Source organism: Ictidomys tridecemlineatus, chromosome 1, assembly GCF_052094955.1.
Source record: "Ictidomys tridecemlineatus isolate mIctTri1 chromosome 1, mIctTri1.hap1, whole genome shotgun sequence".
NCBI lineage: Eukaryota > Metazoa > Chordata > Mammalia > Rodentia > Sciuridae > Ictidomys > Ictidomys tridecemlineatus.
In genome coordinates this window covers 187,354,240-187,372,628 of record NC_135477.1, presented here as the reverse complement: position 1 = coordinate 187,372,628, position 18,389 = coordinate 187,354,240, and the positions used below count along the sequence as shown (strand labels likewise).

The following is an 18,389-nucleotide window of genomic DNA, read 5'->3' as shown; positions in this document are numbered from 1 at the left end:
AGGTTTCCAGAAGGCCAGCCCTGCTAGGATGCTGAGGGAGTGCAGGCTGAGACCAGTTCTGCTCCACAGCTCAGAGGCCAGCAGTGGCCCCACTGCAGCTGACCCTGAGGCTGGATGCTGGGCAGTCCAGGGCCTCACTCCTTGCCCCCCTTTCTGTTCCCCAGAAGCAGCCTTCTCAGTGCCCCCTTCACCTCCTTGTTTCTGAGAGTGTAGATCAGGGGGTTCAGGAGGGAGGTGATGATGTTGTAGAAGAGGGTAAGGAACTTGCCCTGGTCCTGGGAGGACCTGCTTCCTGGCTGCATGTACATGTAGATGATGTTCCCAGAGAACAGGGAGACCACGGAGACCACGGTGAGGTGGGAGCCACAGGTGTTGAAGATTCTGTGTCTTCCTGAGGACGACTGGATTCTGAACACAGCCCTGACGATGTGGCCGTAGGACCAAGATGAAGACCAGGGGAGACAGCACGATGCCCACGGCCAGGACAAAGACAGTGCCTTCTATGGCCACTGTGTTGACACAGGCCATGCGGATCAGGGCTGGCATCTCACACAGGAAGTGGTCCACCTTGTTGTGCCCGCAGCAGGGTAATTGTAGGGTCACTGGAGACATGACCAAGGAGTTGGCCATTCCACAGCCCCAGGCCACTGACACCAAGCCCAGGCAGAGCCTGGAACGCATGGTCACCGTGTAGTGCAGGGGCTTGCAGACGGCCACAAACCTGTCATAGGCCATGACAGCCAGCAGCAGACACTCCACTCCACCCAGGCCCAGGAACAGGAAGAGCTGGACCATGCAGCCCACATAGCTGATGGTCTTGTCACGGCCACTCAGGTTGTGGAGCAACTGGGGGATGGAGCTGGTGGTGAAGCTGAGGTCTAGGAAGGACAGGTGGGTGAGGAAGAAATACATGGGCGTGTGGAGCCAGGGGTGCAGCCGAGACACCAGGATGATGGTGCTGTTGCCCACCAGGGTCAGCAGGTAGGCTACCAGGATGACCACAAAGAGGACCCTCTCCAGGTGGGGGCGGTCAGAGAAACCCAGGGGGATGAAGTGGCCCTGAGTGCTGCCATTGGTCCCATCCATCTCTACTGCACCTGAGGAGAGGTGTCAACACCAATAGTGGCACCTGCTGATGCTGGAGTATGGACTCCTCGCCAGGCTTAGAGGAGCACAGAGCAGGATTTTTTACTCACCTAAGCCCTAAACACTGGTGTGGAGGCTCTGCTATGATTATTATCTCCAAAGTGTACAAAAGGAAACTGAGGCACTGGTGTGTTAAGTAAATGTCACATGTAGAGAGGCAGAGCTGGTCTGCCCCAGGGTACGTTCCTGACATCTTCATCCATATCCACCCCTGTGCTCTGTCATTCCAGAGAGGAAAGGCATACACCTGCCAAGCTCCAACCTCTGCTTCTTCCAGAGTCACAAGTTCCTGAGCTCAGAGGCACAAAAGAACACTCCAAACAACCCCCTGATAGGATTTAGGAAATAGCAAATGCAGCTCATCCTTGAACATCACGGGTTTGAACTACATGTGTAAACTTCTACAAAAATCTTTTTTTTTTTTTTTTTTAGTAAATGCATTGGAAACATGTTTGGAGATTTGCAAGCATTTGATAAAACTTGAAGAAAAAGTATGTGACCATAAATACTCCCCAAATTTAAGAAACATTTAGAATGTCATGAATGCATGAAATACATGCTGGTAATGCTACATTTTTATCATTTACTAACATAAAATATACACAAATCTTATATAAAATTAAAATGTATCAATATTTTCACAAACAGAGACCATATATCCTGCCACTTGTAAAGGAGAGAAATGGAAACCAAAGCAAATTGTATCAGGCATCATCAATGCAGGAGAGGAACTCAGGGAGCCTGACTCTGTGCGATGACCTCAGCCACCCCTGGTGTGGAAAAAAATGTGTCCTTCTTCTCCCTTAATAAATGGGGACAGAATTCAAAGCCCTGGAATGTGTGTTGTGGTTACCTGGTTAGGTTTCTGACTCCCACCAGGAAAAACAGACCCCTAGGAGCACCAGCAGTCCTGACTCCTGTGACCCTCTCCCCACAGGGCAGAGGAACTCACCTATAGACCCCCAGGGAAAGGGCACGCTGCACATGGAACCTTACCTGGAGGAGGTAATGACGTGCTGAGAGGAGCTTCCTGGGTCCTCAATCCTAGGGAGCCCCTCACCCTCTTCACCCAGTGCATATATTGCTTCCTTTTTAGGTGAAATTCTAAACCATAGCTCCCATGAAAGGAAACCAAAACTGGCACAGATTCTATGGTCCCACATTCACCATCACTCTAGGTCAGACACAGTACCTCCAACCTGGAAGTGAACAGTAGTCACTGTTCTGCCCCATTAGGTCATGACTCAGACTCTCAGTCTGAGTGGAACAACTTAATATGGCACTCACTTAAAGCCTGTGACCAGCACCCCAGAGCATGGACAGGGAGGAAGACGTAATTTTAAACCTTTAGCAGGCCACAGTAGAGTTGGACAAGCTGAGCACTGAAGACCTCACAAACTGACAGCCTCTCTTTTTCTCCTATAGCTTTACCCAATAAGTGATTGGCTTTGTAGTGACTGGTCTGAAGAGAGCCTCAGCTGATGCTCCTACTATCACACACATTGTGCATGCTGACCTCCCAAGCTCCGAATTCTGCTTTTCCTAGAAATCCCTTTCCTATTGACTTAGACCCTTAGGTAGTGGGTTGCAGTCAGGATGCTGGTACAATGGACAAAGCCAGCACTCACTGTGGTGTCTTCTGCTTCCCTGATGTCACCAGTCGATTGAAAGTAGCTGGAACAGTGGTACAGTGCACAATTCCTAGACCTTCCAGGGAGCAGAAAAACACACAAAATAATTTATTTTAGCAAAACTGGGTAAAAATCCCATGGTGTTGGCTGTTTTGAGAACATTGACCTATACTACAACCTTGCCTTTTTCCAAGAGCATTGCTGAATGTAATATAACATAAAGCGCACTTGTGAATTTTGAGGTCAAATTCAGAGGAAAAAGGCATGCTTGACACACAGATAGAGAATGCAGTGGCCCTCAGGGCATGCCCCCTCAGGTGGAGGCCACACTGTCTAACAAGCCCTGATCTGTCACACAGTGGAGCCTGTCCCCACTGCGCAAAATTAGCTCTATGTGGCAACAAATAAATGTAAGGTTCTTCGCTTGATGTCCTTTCTGCAGATGTCACTAGACACCTGGGTAATGGGCACAGCTCATTAGAGTCTGGATCCAGGCAAAGAGGTAAGCACACAGGCAAAAAAGTATACACTAGGTAAGCACTCACATCACACACCTACCTGGAAAGAGCAGATGAGGTGTGCTCATGTCCTCTTCTCAGCTTGACATTGGGTTCACTTGGCTGGGCAGACACTGCCTAGCAGCTCAGTGGCTGTTTGAGGGCATATGCCTCCCTGCCTGCACCAAGCCACAACTTTGGACAAGAAGATGAGGTCTGGAAAGATCTCTTCTTTCAGACAAGCGGCATACTGGTTGTCTTTCACTTTATAAAATGCTCAATTTAAAAATCACTGCAATAGATTTATATAAGTGCTTTCAAAAACTCTTACAAATTTTTTTGTAGAAATGGAATATTTAAGATATTGGGGATTGGTTTGCAGAAATGCACAAGGATTCCCTGCCACCTCTGGTTAGAAAGTCCCAGAACTTCTTTGAAAAGCTTTTAATTAAAATTATACAATATGTCAATCATGCATGTTAAAAAGATATGAAAGGAGAAACACATCTCTAAGCCATCAAGCTATTTCGTAGGAACTCCTGAGACAGACAACCTAAAAAAATCTCTGAGTTGAACACTTTTTAGTAGCATTTTTCACACTGTGACTTTATAAGATCATTGCTTTTGGGCTCCAGACAATAACCTCTTAATCACTTAGCCTTAAAACAATCAGTGAAAAATGGAATTCAAACAAAAGTGTGTGATTTTTCTGAGCCATTTAAAGACTCTGGTGCCTCAGTTTCAATGGGCTGGCTTCCTGGTGAAGGCTGAGCCTCACTAGGCTCCTTCTCCTGCACTCCTGGGAAAACATGGTCTCTCTAGTCCACAATGAAACACCCAGTGCACACAGAAAGTGACACTTCACTAGCAACACTGTCTGCACTTCAAAAAATATGGTCAAATTCAATTTAATTCAAAATGAATGAGTAAAATATACTTGTTCTAAGGAAAAGTAGAATTTTTTAACTGACAACTTAAAAAAATTCTTACTCTATTGCACACTTAAGATTTGCACATAAATTGACTCAATGTTTAACTGATGATGTATAATCTTTGCAAACCACACTATTATCATATAGCAAGGAGGTACATAACCCAGGGTATGGTCTGTGTCACATACTACAACATTTATACCCCAAAAGAATCTTTAAAAAGATTGCAGTGACCATTCACAGTTGGAAACTCTGGGGTCTAAAGGGCACAGGTGCAAGGCAAGGTGGTTGCTGCTGTCCAAGTTCACGGGGCAGCCCTAGGACACTTCACTGTGCTCAAACAACCTTCCTGGGTGCAGAAGGTTTATCCCATCTAGAAACTATAATGTGAGGTTAAATGTCCACAGTCAGGCTCTGACCTCATTCCATGAGAGGTTGGAATACAGTGCTCTGCTCAAGAGTGACAACCAGAATGTGCAGGGATCCCAGGGGCAGGTTGGAGTGGGCTGCAGCGAGAGGGGCTTATGCTTCTGTGCAGATCAGGCCTTCGTGCTCCCAGGTGACTGTGTGCCTCTCATGTCACTTCCCCTGCACTAGCAGAGGTTCTTTAGCTTCAAATGTCACCTCTCAGTGTTCTGTACAGCATTTTTAATAGTGTCAGCAGAAAGAAAACTGTTCTCAGATAGTACCCAATGTAAGTTTCACAGGTAAATCACAAATGGGGATATTTTTGAAAAAGTTGAAGGAGAAACCTACATTTTGAGAAGCTGAGGCATATTTGGGGTGTGGTATTGTCCTTAAGAAAAGGAAAAAAATGATATGGCTTGGGAGGTTTGGAGATGGCAGGCACCCTGGTTTGAGCTCTGGGTCCCCATCTGCCTCTGGCTTTCTGTGCCACCCATTTTTGCTGTGTTGAGCATTTTCTTCTTCTGCTTCCCCACTGACACTGTTTGGGAAAAAGATTTCAAGGTAACAACATACACAGAGAAGCACCCTACTTAGGAGGGTTATGAGAACGTTACCTTGAAATGCTGCTTGTGATAGGAGCCGCTCTCCACCTGTGGATCTTGGAGGGAGCTGGGTGTGAGTGCCAGAGCTGGACAATGCCACACCCCAGGTGGGAGTCCTCTGACCCTGCTGCCCTCACTACACATTTCTTCCTTCCTTTCCCCTGTGTCTGGTGACTGCACCTACCCCTCAGCTGGTAGGCACAGAGGCAGATGACTCACAGCCTAGCAGGAAAGGGGTCCCAAGGCGTGTACAGGGCTGGAGGCTGCCCTCTGCATTCCTCCCAGGTGGCCTCAAGCCCTTCTCACTTATCCCGTATCCCAGCTTGACCCAATTCCTCTAAAGATTCAAAAAGCATCTTCAGACATAGCCACTCCCCCCCCCCCAGCATTCCCACCTAGTCAGTGTCACAGTGAGACTCCTCCCAGTTGGAAGCAGCATCTGGTCCTGGCTGTGGCTCATTGTCCCTCATCTGGCACCTACCCATTTCCCTCCCTGGGCAGCCTCTGCGCCCACCCATAGGGTCCTAAGCCCTCATAGAGGCCTGGCACAGAGCCCAAGACTGTCTTCCATATTTTATCTTTCCAATTCTGTTATATTTGATCAAGTTTAATAAAGAATTTACACCAAGTTAGAATGGATTCTGATTAACAGGGTCACAGAGCTTCCCGTCAGGCCTCCTAAGATGTCACAGGCACCTCTGTTCCTTAATCAAGGATAATTTAAGGAGTAGTATTGCTTCAAACTGAAATTCAAAAGTAAACAACACAGCCTGAGCATGTGAGACCAAGTGAGATTTCAACCCCAGTGTTCCAGAGTCTGGTCACCCTCCACCTTGGCCTTGCAACTCAGCTGTCTCTCATTCTCGATTTCACTCATTCACAACACCTGCTGATGTTGAGTAAGCTCCAGGGACCAAGTGAAGCCCCTAAATATGAAGAAGTGCTTGCTGTTCCTCCCTCCAAAGACCACAGAGGAAGGACAGGCACAGGGCGTAGCCCCATTCCACAGAGTGAATTTGCAGTACTGTGGGGTAGATGGTGCCCATGCTGAAGGACCCCCACCTGCCAAGGGCGGCAGGTGGAAAACGAGAGTGAGGATGAGGATGAGGGGTCAGGGAGCAGTGTGGAAGGGGACAAAGCTGAGTAGAGACTCCTTGAATAACTGGAATTTGGACTGTACTTTGGAATGACTGGGTGGGACATGAGGATATCCTGGGTGAAATCCACTTTTGGCCAACATCAACCTTATACATCCGTCCACCCGTCTTTAGCAAAAAACTGAGTTCTTACAAAGGGATAAAATCAAAGTTACCAGAGTTATGCTGTAAATTTATCTGTAGCTCTAATCCCCTAGCTTCTAGTCTAGCTCTCCTTGATAAGACAATAAAAATGGCACTAACACTTTTCCTCTCTCTATAAACTTGCACACATACATAAATTAGGTCATGTTCAGTACCAAATATTATGTTCTCCTCAGGTTTTTTTTGCCTCCAGAAAAAGAGAAAGAATTTGTAAGGACAGTTATTGAAACTGTCAGATTCTCCAATAGCTTTGAACTGGGGATTTAAATAATTCTCTTATTGGATTTCTCCCCACATTTTATTTAGTACAAACAGAGAACTTACATAATCCACAAATATTAGATGATCATGTAAAATGTTGCCACAACAGTGTCATTTTAATATTTTTTTACTGTATTATAGATATACAGAATAGTGAGGGGCAGGCTGAAATTTTCATACATGTATGGAATATAATTTGCTCCATTTCAGTCCCAGTACATCTTCTTTTCCTCCCCTCCTGCCTGTCCTCTTCCCCTTCCTCTAATCTACTGGTCTTCCTTTCATTCATTGATTGGTTGACTGGTTGATTGTGCTTTATACATACACATAAAGGCATTATTCATGGAGATGTGTTCGTACATCCACCTCCCACAATTTGGTCAGTATTATTCCCAGTTCCTCCCTTTCCCATTTCTCTTCCCTAACCTTCATCCCCTTTGTCTCCCACTGATCTCCTCTCTCTTTTCAGGGAGTCATTTCTCTATTTTTCTTAATTTGCTCTGACTTCAGCATATGAGAGAAAACACTCAACCTCGAGTGTCAGAATCTGGGTTATTTCATTTCACATGGTAGTTTCAGGTATATGCATTTACCAAGTAAAATAATTTCATTCTTCTTTATGCTGAACAAAGCCACATTTTCTCTGTGCATTTGTTTGTTCATGGGCCCCTGTATAGGTTTCCAAACTAGACTTTTGTGAATTGTGCTGCCTTGCACATTGATAGGCATGTATCACTGCATGGTGATTTTAGTTCTTTTGCATAAATACCAAGAAGTGGGACAACTAGGTAATAAGATGGTTTCATTCCTATACTCTTGAGGACTCTCCAGGCTTTTTCCCAAAATGGTTGTACTAATTTACAGTCCCTCCAAAAATGTATGAGTTTACTTTTTCCCCCACATTCTCACCAAAAATTATTATTGTTCATATTTTGGGTGATTTTTATATAGTCTTGATTTGCATTTCCCTGATTACTATGGATTTCTTCTGGTAGAGTTTCTTGTGTTTTCTCAGTGTAAGAAGATGTCCTCAGAAACAGATACATTCCCTTCTTCCTTGCCTAGTTATATCTCTTTAATGACCTTCTCTTGCCTCAGCTAGAGTTTTAAAAACTATAGTGAATAAGAGTGACAGTGGACATCCTTGTTCCTTTCTTCATTTTAGAGGAGATATGTTTGTTTTCTATCCATTCTAGATGATAATGGCTTTGAATCTGTCATATATAGCTCTTAAAATTACAGTCAGTTTCTTCTATCCCTAGTTTCTCCAGTGTTTTAATATTTATGGGGGCTACATTTTGTCAAAGGCTTTGCCTATATCTATTTAGATGATCATGGGATTGTTGTCATTAATTCTGTTGATGTGATGAATTAAATATATTGACTTGTGTATATTGAACAAAACTTGCATTCTTGAGATGAAACCCACTTGATCATGGTGCAATATCTCCTAATGTGATTTTGAAAGCAGTCTGCTGATATTTTTAAGGATTTTCGTATCTATGTTTACTGGGTACATTAATCTATACTTTTCTTGATGTATCTTTGTCTGATTTAGGTATCAAAGTGATACAGAGTTTACAGAATGAATTTTTCGAGTCTTCCCATTTTTTATATTTAATGGAATAACTTGAGGAAGATTGGCATTGGGTTTTCTTTAAACATCTAGTAGAACATAACTGAGAATCCATCTGAACGAGGGCAGTTCTTCATTGGAATGTTCTCAATTGCTGTTTCTGTCTCATTGCTTGATATTGGTCTTTTTACATTTTCCATATCATTATGTTTCAATTTGGGTAGCTGACAGTGCTAAAAATTTATCAGAATATTTTTAGATTTTGTCATTTATTGGAGTATAAATTTTCAAAAGAATTTCTAATTATCCTGTGGATTTCACCAGTGCCTGTGGTAATATCTCCTTTTGTGGCTCAAATTTGGATTATTTGTGTCCTTTCTGTCTCTTTCAGTTAGTAAGTCTAAGGTTTATCCATCTTCTTTAGCTTTTCAAAGAACCCATTCTTTTGCATTCATCTTTTGCATTTTTTATTCTCAATTTTTTGAATTATGGTTATCATCTTAATTATTTCCCACCTTCCACTGGTTTTGGAATTAGCTTGCCTTTTTCTCTGGGTATTTGATGTGTAACATGATTATTCATGATCTTTCTTTCTTCTTCTTCTTCTTCTTCTTTTTTTATGTAAGAATCCAATGCTTTAAACTTTCTTATGATGAGGCATTCATGCTGTCCCAGAGAATTTAATATATTGTATATATGTTCCAATTTGTCTCTATTTTTTCTTCTATGATCCATTCATTATTTAAATATATTTTAACTTCCATGTGCATATAATTTCTATAATTTTTCTTGCTGTTCACTGTAATTTCATTCCTATATGATATGATAAGAAATATATCATTTTTTTACATTTTCTAATATTTCCATTGTGACTTACTCAAATGAACACTACTAAGTATTCCCTTCATCTTGTTGATACTTAGGTCTTTAACCTAGGAAATCAGAGGATTTTGGTGAACATCACCAAATATCTCCTACAGTACTCCATCTTCTCCTGAGACTAATCCTGGGCAGCAGGCCAGAGCTGCAGAACTGAGTGTGTTGGAGAATTTGCTTGAAGCTTGAATTGAGTCCGTTTCTACATCAGCAAAGGCAGGTGTAATGGCTTAAGCTCCTGTCCCTGTGGGCTTGGACACTGGGGATCAATTAGGGGCAAAGGGAGGACATGTAAGGTTTGCTGAAGGAAAGTTCTGCACACCAAATGCAGCAGCTCAATTTCGTTGCCCTTTGTAGAACCTGACGAAGTAAGTAAGTGTGGCATATCCTAGTTCTTTTGGGCTTTAACAAGGCAATAGCAAAGGAAGATGTGTGAGCAAAGCAACGACATGGGGAACACTCACAAGGTGAAGAGCTTTGTGATTTCAGCAGAAAGATGATAGTAGAGGCGGGAGCAGTGAGCACTGAATGTGTTCTGAGGATTCCTTCCAGGTGCCCTTGATGTCTTGTGTCAGGAGAATTTGGTGGGAACCAGGGCTACTGCTCAGTGGCAGGACCTAGCTCCTTAGCCTGGTTGACTATGTGGGAACATTGCTGTTTAAACATTTTGAGTTCAATCCACTGTCAGCAGGGATTCCTTTAATGATAAAGCTACTTCTCTTAAAATAAAAAATCAAGCACTTCAGACAAGGTAAGTCAAGATGATATTATTGAACTCAGTTGATTTGGGTAAAATTTAAATAAGGGAAATAGTTTGGAAACGAGTTCACACACTTTTTGTTGCACAAACAACAGAAAAATGGTTTGTTGTGGTGGTTCCTTAACAGACTGGAAAAGAGCTAAGGGTAAACTTAAAGGTAAAATGAGGCCATGTGAACCTGTTAAAATTATACAACGTGCTGCTCTCAAGGATTTGGAGCTTCACTGGGACAACAAATTTCTCTGAGCCTGAGTCTTCTCAGTGTTTAGCATATGGAAGGAAGAGAGGACATGGACTCACACTCAGACCTTCTATGTGCTGAACACACAGAGCTCACTTACTTCTGTCCCCTAAATTCTGTCCTCAGAATTCTCATAGGAAAATGCTGAGATTGAATTATCTGAGGCTCAGACAAGTTGCTGGTTGTCTTGGGCTGATTCTCTGTAACATTTCAAAACTGTGCAATATTCATAACATTTGCAAGCTAAACTCAGGGTCCAACACTTGCTATGTTTACATGTATCAGGCTCTGTGAAATTGGATTTTCATTTTTTTCTTTTTTAAAAATTCTATATATTTGAGCAATGGGCTTTGCAGTATGACTCACCTTGCAGCCACAGGAATAGTTCTCTCCAAAGTATAATACAGCAAAAAATGTGGTGTTTAAATGATTCTGTTGTAAGAAATAAGATTCCATACCTAATTTAAAAAACAAAGTTGCTAGTAATCAATGAAAATAGTACCACCCAAAGGTTCCAGATCATAACAGCTCAATTACAAGGTGTACAGGATCCTGAAAGTAATGATTCAGGCCCATTCTCTGAACACATGAAAATTTTCAATGTTGCAAAATTAGTTATTGTAGTAACTACCATCAAAACTCTTTAATCTATAAAGTATACATCACATAATCTAAATATAAACATAGCCTACCTCCAAAAATGGCCCAAGGAAGACATAAACAGCAGACTGAAATTAAACCTGGACTAAACAATGAAAGGAAGAAAGCACCCCAGATGGCTCTGTGCCCTCCAAACCCCGGGTGTGTGTTAAGGATTGATTTATGAAATGATCTAGTCACACCTTGTTAGTTTGGTCGCTGTTACTAATTTACTTCTGAAGCTAATATTTTGATCAGTTGATCAGCAGATTTTCTGAGAGCCACTGAGCCGGAGGCAGAGACAGAGGATTTAGTGGGTCCCACATTGTCCCTAAGCAGCACCCAGTTGTGCTGATATGCCCAGGCCTCAGGATCCCTTGCATGCTTGACTTCCTTTGTTAAACCAAGGTAGCCCAAGCTGTACTCATTGCCCACTGCCCAGTGTCTGCCGTGGGCTACTCCTCTCAACTCTCTGCTCAACCAGAACCTCCTGTGTGAGCTCCAGAAGGGGACCTGACCCCATGTCACACCCACTGGCCTCTCACCTGGTCCAGAGCACAGTCTGAGTCCTCCCCTTCCTACACACTTGCCCTGGGGCCTGGAGTTTCCAGATCCCTCTTGTCTCTGCTTCTGTCCTGATGACCTAGTCAGGCTCCCCCAGGGCTGTTCCTGCTGCTCAGTCTGTGCAAAGTGGTCCAGAGCCTGGGGGCCCCAGCAGCACCTCCTTGGAGTGGTGCTCAGTGCTGCTGCCCTACTGTCCTTCTGTCCTTCCTCCCTGCTCTGTTGTTCTTGCTGTCACTAATGTGCACACACCTTGCAGCATGTATTTGGTCTGCTGCTCTATTGTCTGTGTCACCCACTGAATAGGAGCTCCAGAGTGTGTAATCTTATGTATTTTAACCACTAAATCCTGTTGATGCCCAGCAGTATTGCCACAAACAGAAGCAGTGAGCACCTTTTGAAGGGATTAATGGATCTCAGGGCTGGGCACATTGTGTTTTCCTTCTCTGTGAGGTCAGAGCTCTGTCTCTCAACCTGCTGGAGGCACAGGAAGTCTGAGATCTCACTGCTCTGCAGGTAAAGTGATGCTGTGCTCCTGAGCACCACTTTTTACTCTCAGTGCTTGTCAACTTGACAGCTTTCAAAATGTGTCCCCTCTTATGTGAAAAGCTCTCCTTTGCAATTGTATTCCTGTTTACTACAGTATATCAAGGAATCACTGCTGTTTACTTACTGAGATGAATCATGGCAACAAACTATTGGTTGCTGTTCTTTCCTGTCAGAAAATCATTAATCCAAATTAACATCCACAGTAGTCTGTGGCAGCATCCCCATGGAAGAGCTCAAACATAAAGTGCAACTCTCTCTAAGACTAGACACAGGGAGAAGTCAAACACATGCCAGTGATATAAAAAATGTGACTGTCTTATTTCATGAATATTTGTGAGAATAAAAACAATGAAAATGAAATTGCCAGATCTGACATGGCACAAGGAGAAGAAGGGAGGCTGTGAATAGCTGAGAGGCAGATGCACATTCCCAAAGAACAACCTAAGCAACAATATCACCTAGGAGAGGAACTCACTCATTTTCTTCTCATTTTGGTTTCTTTACTCTAAACGATTAATAACTAATTATGGTTTTACTTCCCCTATATAATTAAGTCTGAACAGGGCAAGTGCACACACGTGTAAGCTACAGTCAGGACACTGCCTCTGCTCACGTTCCTTCCTAGGTGAACAGCTCAGCAGCAGAGCCAGTTCCTGCTTTTAACTTTGGAAACTAAACTGCAGGACAGAAAGAAACATCCTCTCCATGGCCCATTTGCCTGACCTAGAATTAGGCCTGATCCTATGGAGGACAGTAATAATTACACCAATTACTTTGAATGCTTTATTGCACATACAGTAAATCACTCACCAGTTACTAAATGTGCTATTGTGAAGTGATTAGTAATATGATGCCAAATTTCTTCCAAGGCATAACTGTATTTGAGAATGTTATTCTTCACATCCATGAATTCTTCTTATTATCTGGGAAATAAAAAAAATACTGTCTAAATCACATTACAATAAATGAAGTAATGAGAAGAACCTTTCGTGTAAGTTATGGCACACATCCAGGTTTCTTGTATACACAAAAAGTCTGTCCCTGTCTGTGCTTCCATTATCCATACCCATGTTGTATTTATGTTACTGTTCCAGTTCCAGCTTGCCATTGTGAATATAGAATAGAAAATATTGCACATGATTTAATCGGTCAACTTCATCATATGTAATTTGCTTCCAAGAAGAAAGGGAAAATGTATATAAAAACCTTAATATTTGATATTAGTTTGTAAGGTTTTCACAATGAAAACCACATTAGGGAAGAGACAGTATCCAAAGAATATGCTATACTAAGGTTGATCATATAGGACTCATGATACCTTTACAACTTAAGAAAGATGCTTTTGAATGATGACCAGCTGAGCAGCTTCTGTTTAGGAGGTGAGCAGCACAGCTCTGGGAGAAGACCCTGGCTTACTCAGCTGCAGCAGTGCCAGTGGGGAGGGGAGAGCAGGCACTAAAGGTGTGGAGGAGGCGAGGTCACTGAGGATGCAGACTCAAGCACACAGGGCACTTCTGCGCCCCACAGGCCATGCCTGTGGTGAACCTGAGTGCTGAGTTGGGGAGCAGGGAAAGCAGGATCCTGGCTTCCTCCAGGGATGAGCCTGGTGCATAGTCCTAGGAATGCTCCTGCCCAACATTATCTAGGAAAGACTTCCTCAGTTATTTCATTTGTATTTGTTGCATATGGGAGTAGAATTTGTATTTCAATTTGAGATGGTTACTAGAAAGAACTGGGAAAGCGATTTTTATTTCCAATATCAAAATCTATTGAACAGTATTTTTTCACATATTCGTTGGCCAATGTATTTCCACTATTGAGAAGTGTCTGTTTAATTCATTTGCCCATTTATTAATTGAGCTACTTTTGCTACTGTTTTGTGAGTTCTTTATGTATTCTAGATAATAATGTTAGAAGAATACCTAGCAAAGCTTTTCTTCTATTCTCTCTTTCTTTCTTCACATTTCTTAACATTTCCTTTTTTGTGCAGAAAGTTTTTAATTTGATGGCACACCATTTATGAACTCTGAGTGTTATCTCCTGAGCTTTGAGGTCCTATTCAGAAAATTGTTGCCTCTGCCTCTACGCTGGAGTGTTGATCCCATGTTTTCTTCTAGTAAAGTTTCTGGTTTGATTCCTAGATCTTTGACACAACATGAGTTGAATTTTGTACAGAATGAGAGATAAGGTTTTGTATCTTTTTTTTCCATATTGGATAACCAGTTTTTCCAGCACCATTTGTAGAAAAGACCATCTTTTCTCCAATATATGTTATTGGCACTGCATCAGAGATCAGATGAATATAGATGTGTGGGCTTTTCCCTACGTCTTCTAGTGTGCCATTAGCAATTAGGATCATGTAAATTTAAACTACACTAAGATTTTACTTCACACCACTCAGAAAGGCAGTCATCAAGAATACAAAAATAATAAATGATAGAGAGGATGTGGGAAAAAGGAAACACTTACAGTTTGGGGATTGTTAATTAGTACAACAAAACAGAAAACAGTATGGAGGTTCCTCAAAAGACTAAGCATTGAACAACCATATGACCCAGCTCTACCACTCCTTGGTTTTTATACTGAAGAATTAAAGTCATCATACTGCACTGATATATGCATACCCATGTTTATAGCAGCACAATTCAAAATAGCCAAACTATGGAACCAGCTATTTATCCAGCCATAAAGACAAAAATAACTTTATTTAAAGAAAAATGGATAAAACTAGAGTTCATTATGTTATGGGAAAGAAGCCAAACTCTAAATATTGAGAGTCATATGTTTTCCTTCATATGTAGAAGCAAGAGAGAGAAAAGGAAAAGAAACTTAGGGGAAGTGGAAATCTCATGAAAATCAGAAATCAGTAGAGAAAAGGCTCTGGGAAGTTGGAGGGAGGGAGAGATGGGGAACATTCTAGGGAGAGATTTCAGCCATATTGTATTGCCTGTACAAACATGTAACAGCAAATGTCATCATTATGTCCAACTGTAATGCACCAATAAGAAATGGGTAAAAAGACAGACACATTTAGCAACTACTACACATTCATTATCTGAAGCATAAAGTTACTTATATAAAAAAATCTATTGAACAGAATCTGTGGTATTGTATGGATGACAATTCATTCAAAACAAACACTAATAAACTTAATTTCTGTTATTCTCCTTTTCTATTTGATCATGTTTATTGCTTAGTTTTGTTTTTATTTTTCTTTTAAGAACATTAAAGCAGTGCCTTTTCATGGAGAAATGGAACCAAACTTCAAGTGATTTTAATTTGTTGGGATTGTTTCCTCAAAACCAAACTGGCCTCCTTCTCTTGCTTCTGATCATCTTTGTGTTTGTTCTTGCCTCAGTGGGGAACTCAGGGATGACTGCCCTCATCTTCTTGGACCCGCGGCTCCACACCCCCATGTACTTTCTCCTCAGCCAGCTCTCTATCATGGACCTGATGTACATCTCCACCACTGTCCCCAAGATGGCCATCAACTTCCTCTCTGGCCAGAAGAGCATCTCCTCCCTGGGCTGTGGTGTGCAAATGTTCTTCTTCCTGACCATGGCCGTCTCAGAAGGTTTAATCCTGGCCTCCATGGCCTATGACCGCTTTGTGGCCATCTGCCACCCCCTCCACTACCCCATCCGCATGAGTAAAAGCATGTGTTTGAAGATGATCCTGGTGCACTGGACACTGGGATTCATCAACTCCATGGCACACACATTTTACATCTTTCATCTTCCTTACTGCAGGTCTAGGGCCATCAATCACTTTTTTTGTGACATCCCAGCCATGGTTCCTCTGGCCTGTATGGACACCTGGGTCTATGAGTACATGGTGTTTGTGAGCACAGGCCTGTTTCTCATTGTTCCTTTCCTTGGCATCACCGTGTCCTATGGACTGGTCCTTTTTGCCGTCTTCCACATGCGCTCAAAAGAGAGGAGAAAAAAGGCCTTCACCACGTGCGCCACACATTTAACCGTGGTGACATTTTACTACACACCTTTTGCTTACACTTATTTCCGACCAAAGAATCTCTGATCCCCGGGAGAGGATAAGAACCTGGCTGTCTTCTACACCATCCTCACCCCCATGCTCAATCCCATCATCTACAGCCTGAGGAACAAGGAGGTGCTGGGGGCCATGGGAAGAGTGTGTGGGATGTTCTCCCCCAGGAAGAAGTGAGCATGGCTGTCCCTACTCCTCTGTATGGCTTCTCTCCATGCAGACTGGAACACCCTCATGAAGCACTGACCAATAGTACTATAGTGAAAATGATGCATGTCACTATATGTCTCTAGTGACATTTATAAGTAAAATTAATTGAAATAATATATTGATCATTATAAACTAATATAATGATTAATACTTTAATTTAAAACAAAACATTCATGCTAAAATTTACAATGCAAATATTAATTACATTTTATTTTATACTATTATGAATTATTTCATACAATACTATACATGTTCATACATATATATTACTCAATGTTATGTCTATATGCATCACATGAAATTATTATTGCTTATATACTTTGTTTTCATTCTATTTTGTCAAATCTTGTGTGTAATTTATACTTAAAACCTACAGCTATTTGGACTATAGATCCATCAAGTGTCCCACAAACATATGTGACCCAGTGTCTACGAAGTTATAGGGCTTCTAGGTGACTAATGTCCTCTCCTTCAGAGAAACATGTGGCTTCATTTTCTGACTATGATCCTGGTCTTGGGACAAAGAATTGTACTCTCAACCCTTAAAAATAGCCATTCACTTCCTTTAAATTTCAGTTGTAAGTCTTGTAGCAATATAGTACCCTAAGCAGCTCCTAGAACCCGCCATCCCCCAAATCTCTGATCATTCTCCTGGCATGTGCTATGTAAAGAGCATTCTCTTCCCTGGGAAGATGCTGCTCCTTTCCTTCACTTCCCTTTTCAAATTATTTAACCAGCAGCATCCATGATCCTTGACTCCACTAGGAGGTTCTCCTTGGCTCGTATCACCAGTGCCTCCTCTGAGCTGCTCTTTGGGGTCTTCTTTCCCACCACCTGGGCAGTCAACACAGTATGCCTCTCTCATGTGCATGGCTGTGCCCTCCCCAGCCTCACAGGCAGCCTGTGTCTGCAGGTATCACTGGGTTTAGTGCTTTCTAATCTGCCTGCCTGGTCAGTTCCATGAGCCATTGGCCACATGCCCAGCTCCACCCTGGAGGTAACTCTCCATCCACATTCTGTCCCATTTCACCAAACTGGGTTTTTAAAAATGTTTTAAAGTACTTAACCCTGCTCTGTGAGAACTGTTTTAGTGAATGTAACTCCTGGCCCCAACATTCATGATGTTGTGTTATTGACATGATGGGTGACCCAGGCGACAGCTGGGGTTCAGTGCCAGATCTAGTTTGTGGCTCTGTTTTGCTTTTACTTGCATTAAATGTTGACCCACTATTCTGCTTTGTGTGGCCATTAGTAATATACAGGTCATTTCATGTGCCAGATATTTATTTTAAGGCTGTATATTGGTCACCACCATAATTATTTCTTGCCCCCCTTTTTCCTAAAAGCAGCTAGGAAGTGATTGGGATGCTACAGATTCACAAAAACCTCCATTCCAAATGCAGAGCAGGGAAAAAAACAGATGAGTGGAACAAAAATTATAAAAAATGAAACATCAAACATAACACACACACACACACACACACACATACCACACACACACACACACACACACACCCCACACACAACACACACACACATACACACACACACACACACACACACACACACACACAAGGCGCACTCCACTGGAGCCCAGGCTCAGAAACCTCACCAGTCCCTGCACAGGCTGCACATACTTCACCGCCGTGCACATTTCCCAGGTAAGGCCTGGAGTGCAGATTCAGGGTCTGGATACTGTCTGTTCTCCTCCCAGATGCCTGCACCAGCTGCCAGCAGCCAAGGGCATCCTCAGGCCTAGGTATCCCCAGCTCCTGCAGAGAAACTCAGCGTCTTTCCATCACCAACTTGTTGCCTTTCTGGATCTGTTGAGATCCGCCTCCCTCTCTTCCACAGGTTCACAGGTGTCAGGTTCATTGCCAGGGCTTCCCTCCCTGGCTGCCTGAAGGGAAGTGGGAAAGGGGAGGGAGGGAGCAGACTCCCCCTCCAGCAAAACTGGTTCATTTCTAATGCAGTACTTTTTGTTCTATCTTCAAAACCTGTAAATGTCTCTCTATGGTTATTTTACTGTCCAATGGGAATTCCAGTGAATTTCCTCCCTCACCCTCCCTCACTGTGTTAGGAAGCAATCCTCCTGCTGCTGGGATCCCATCTCAGGGGCAGCTGGCACCTGACCCTTCCTCTACTCCACCTTCCCCCATGTGGAGTAAGTTTCTCCTCCAACACTTTCACCAAG

At 42.7% G+C, this 18,389-nt stretch overlaps 1 protein-coding gene and 1 pseudogene across 1 annotated transcript; one reads left to right on the top strand and one right to left on the bottom strand.

Moving 5' to 3' along the window:
* Positions 1–134: 134 nt before the first annotated feature.
* Positions 135–1,086, bottom strand: LOC144364650 (olfactory receptor 2W3-like; annotated as a pseudogene).
* A 14,137-nt stretch (positions 1,087–15,223) lies between these two features.
* Positions 15,224–16,162, top strand: LOC101966595 (olfactory receptor 2L13). The gene is given in 1 exon segment (XM_005342360.2): positions 15,224–16,162. A coding segment is annotated over 1 exon segment (939 nt).
* The last annotated feature ends 2,227 nt before the right edge of the window (positions 16,163–18,389 follow it).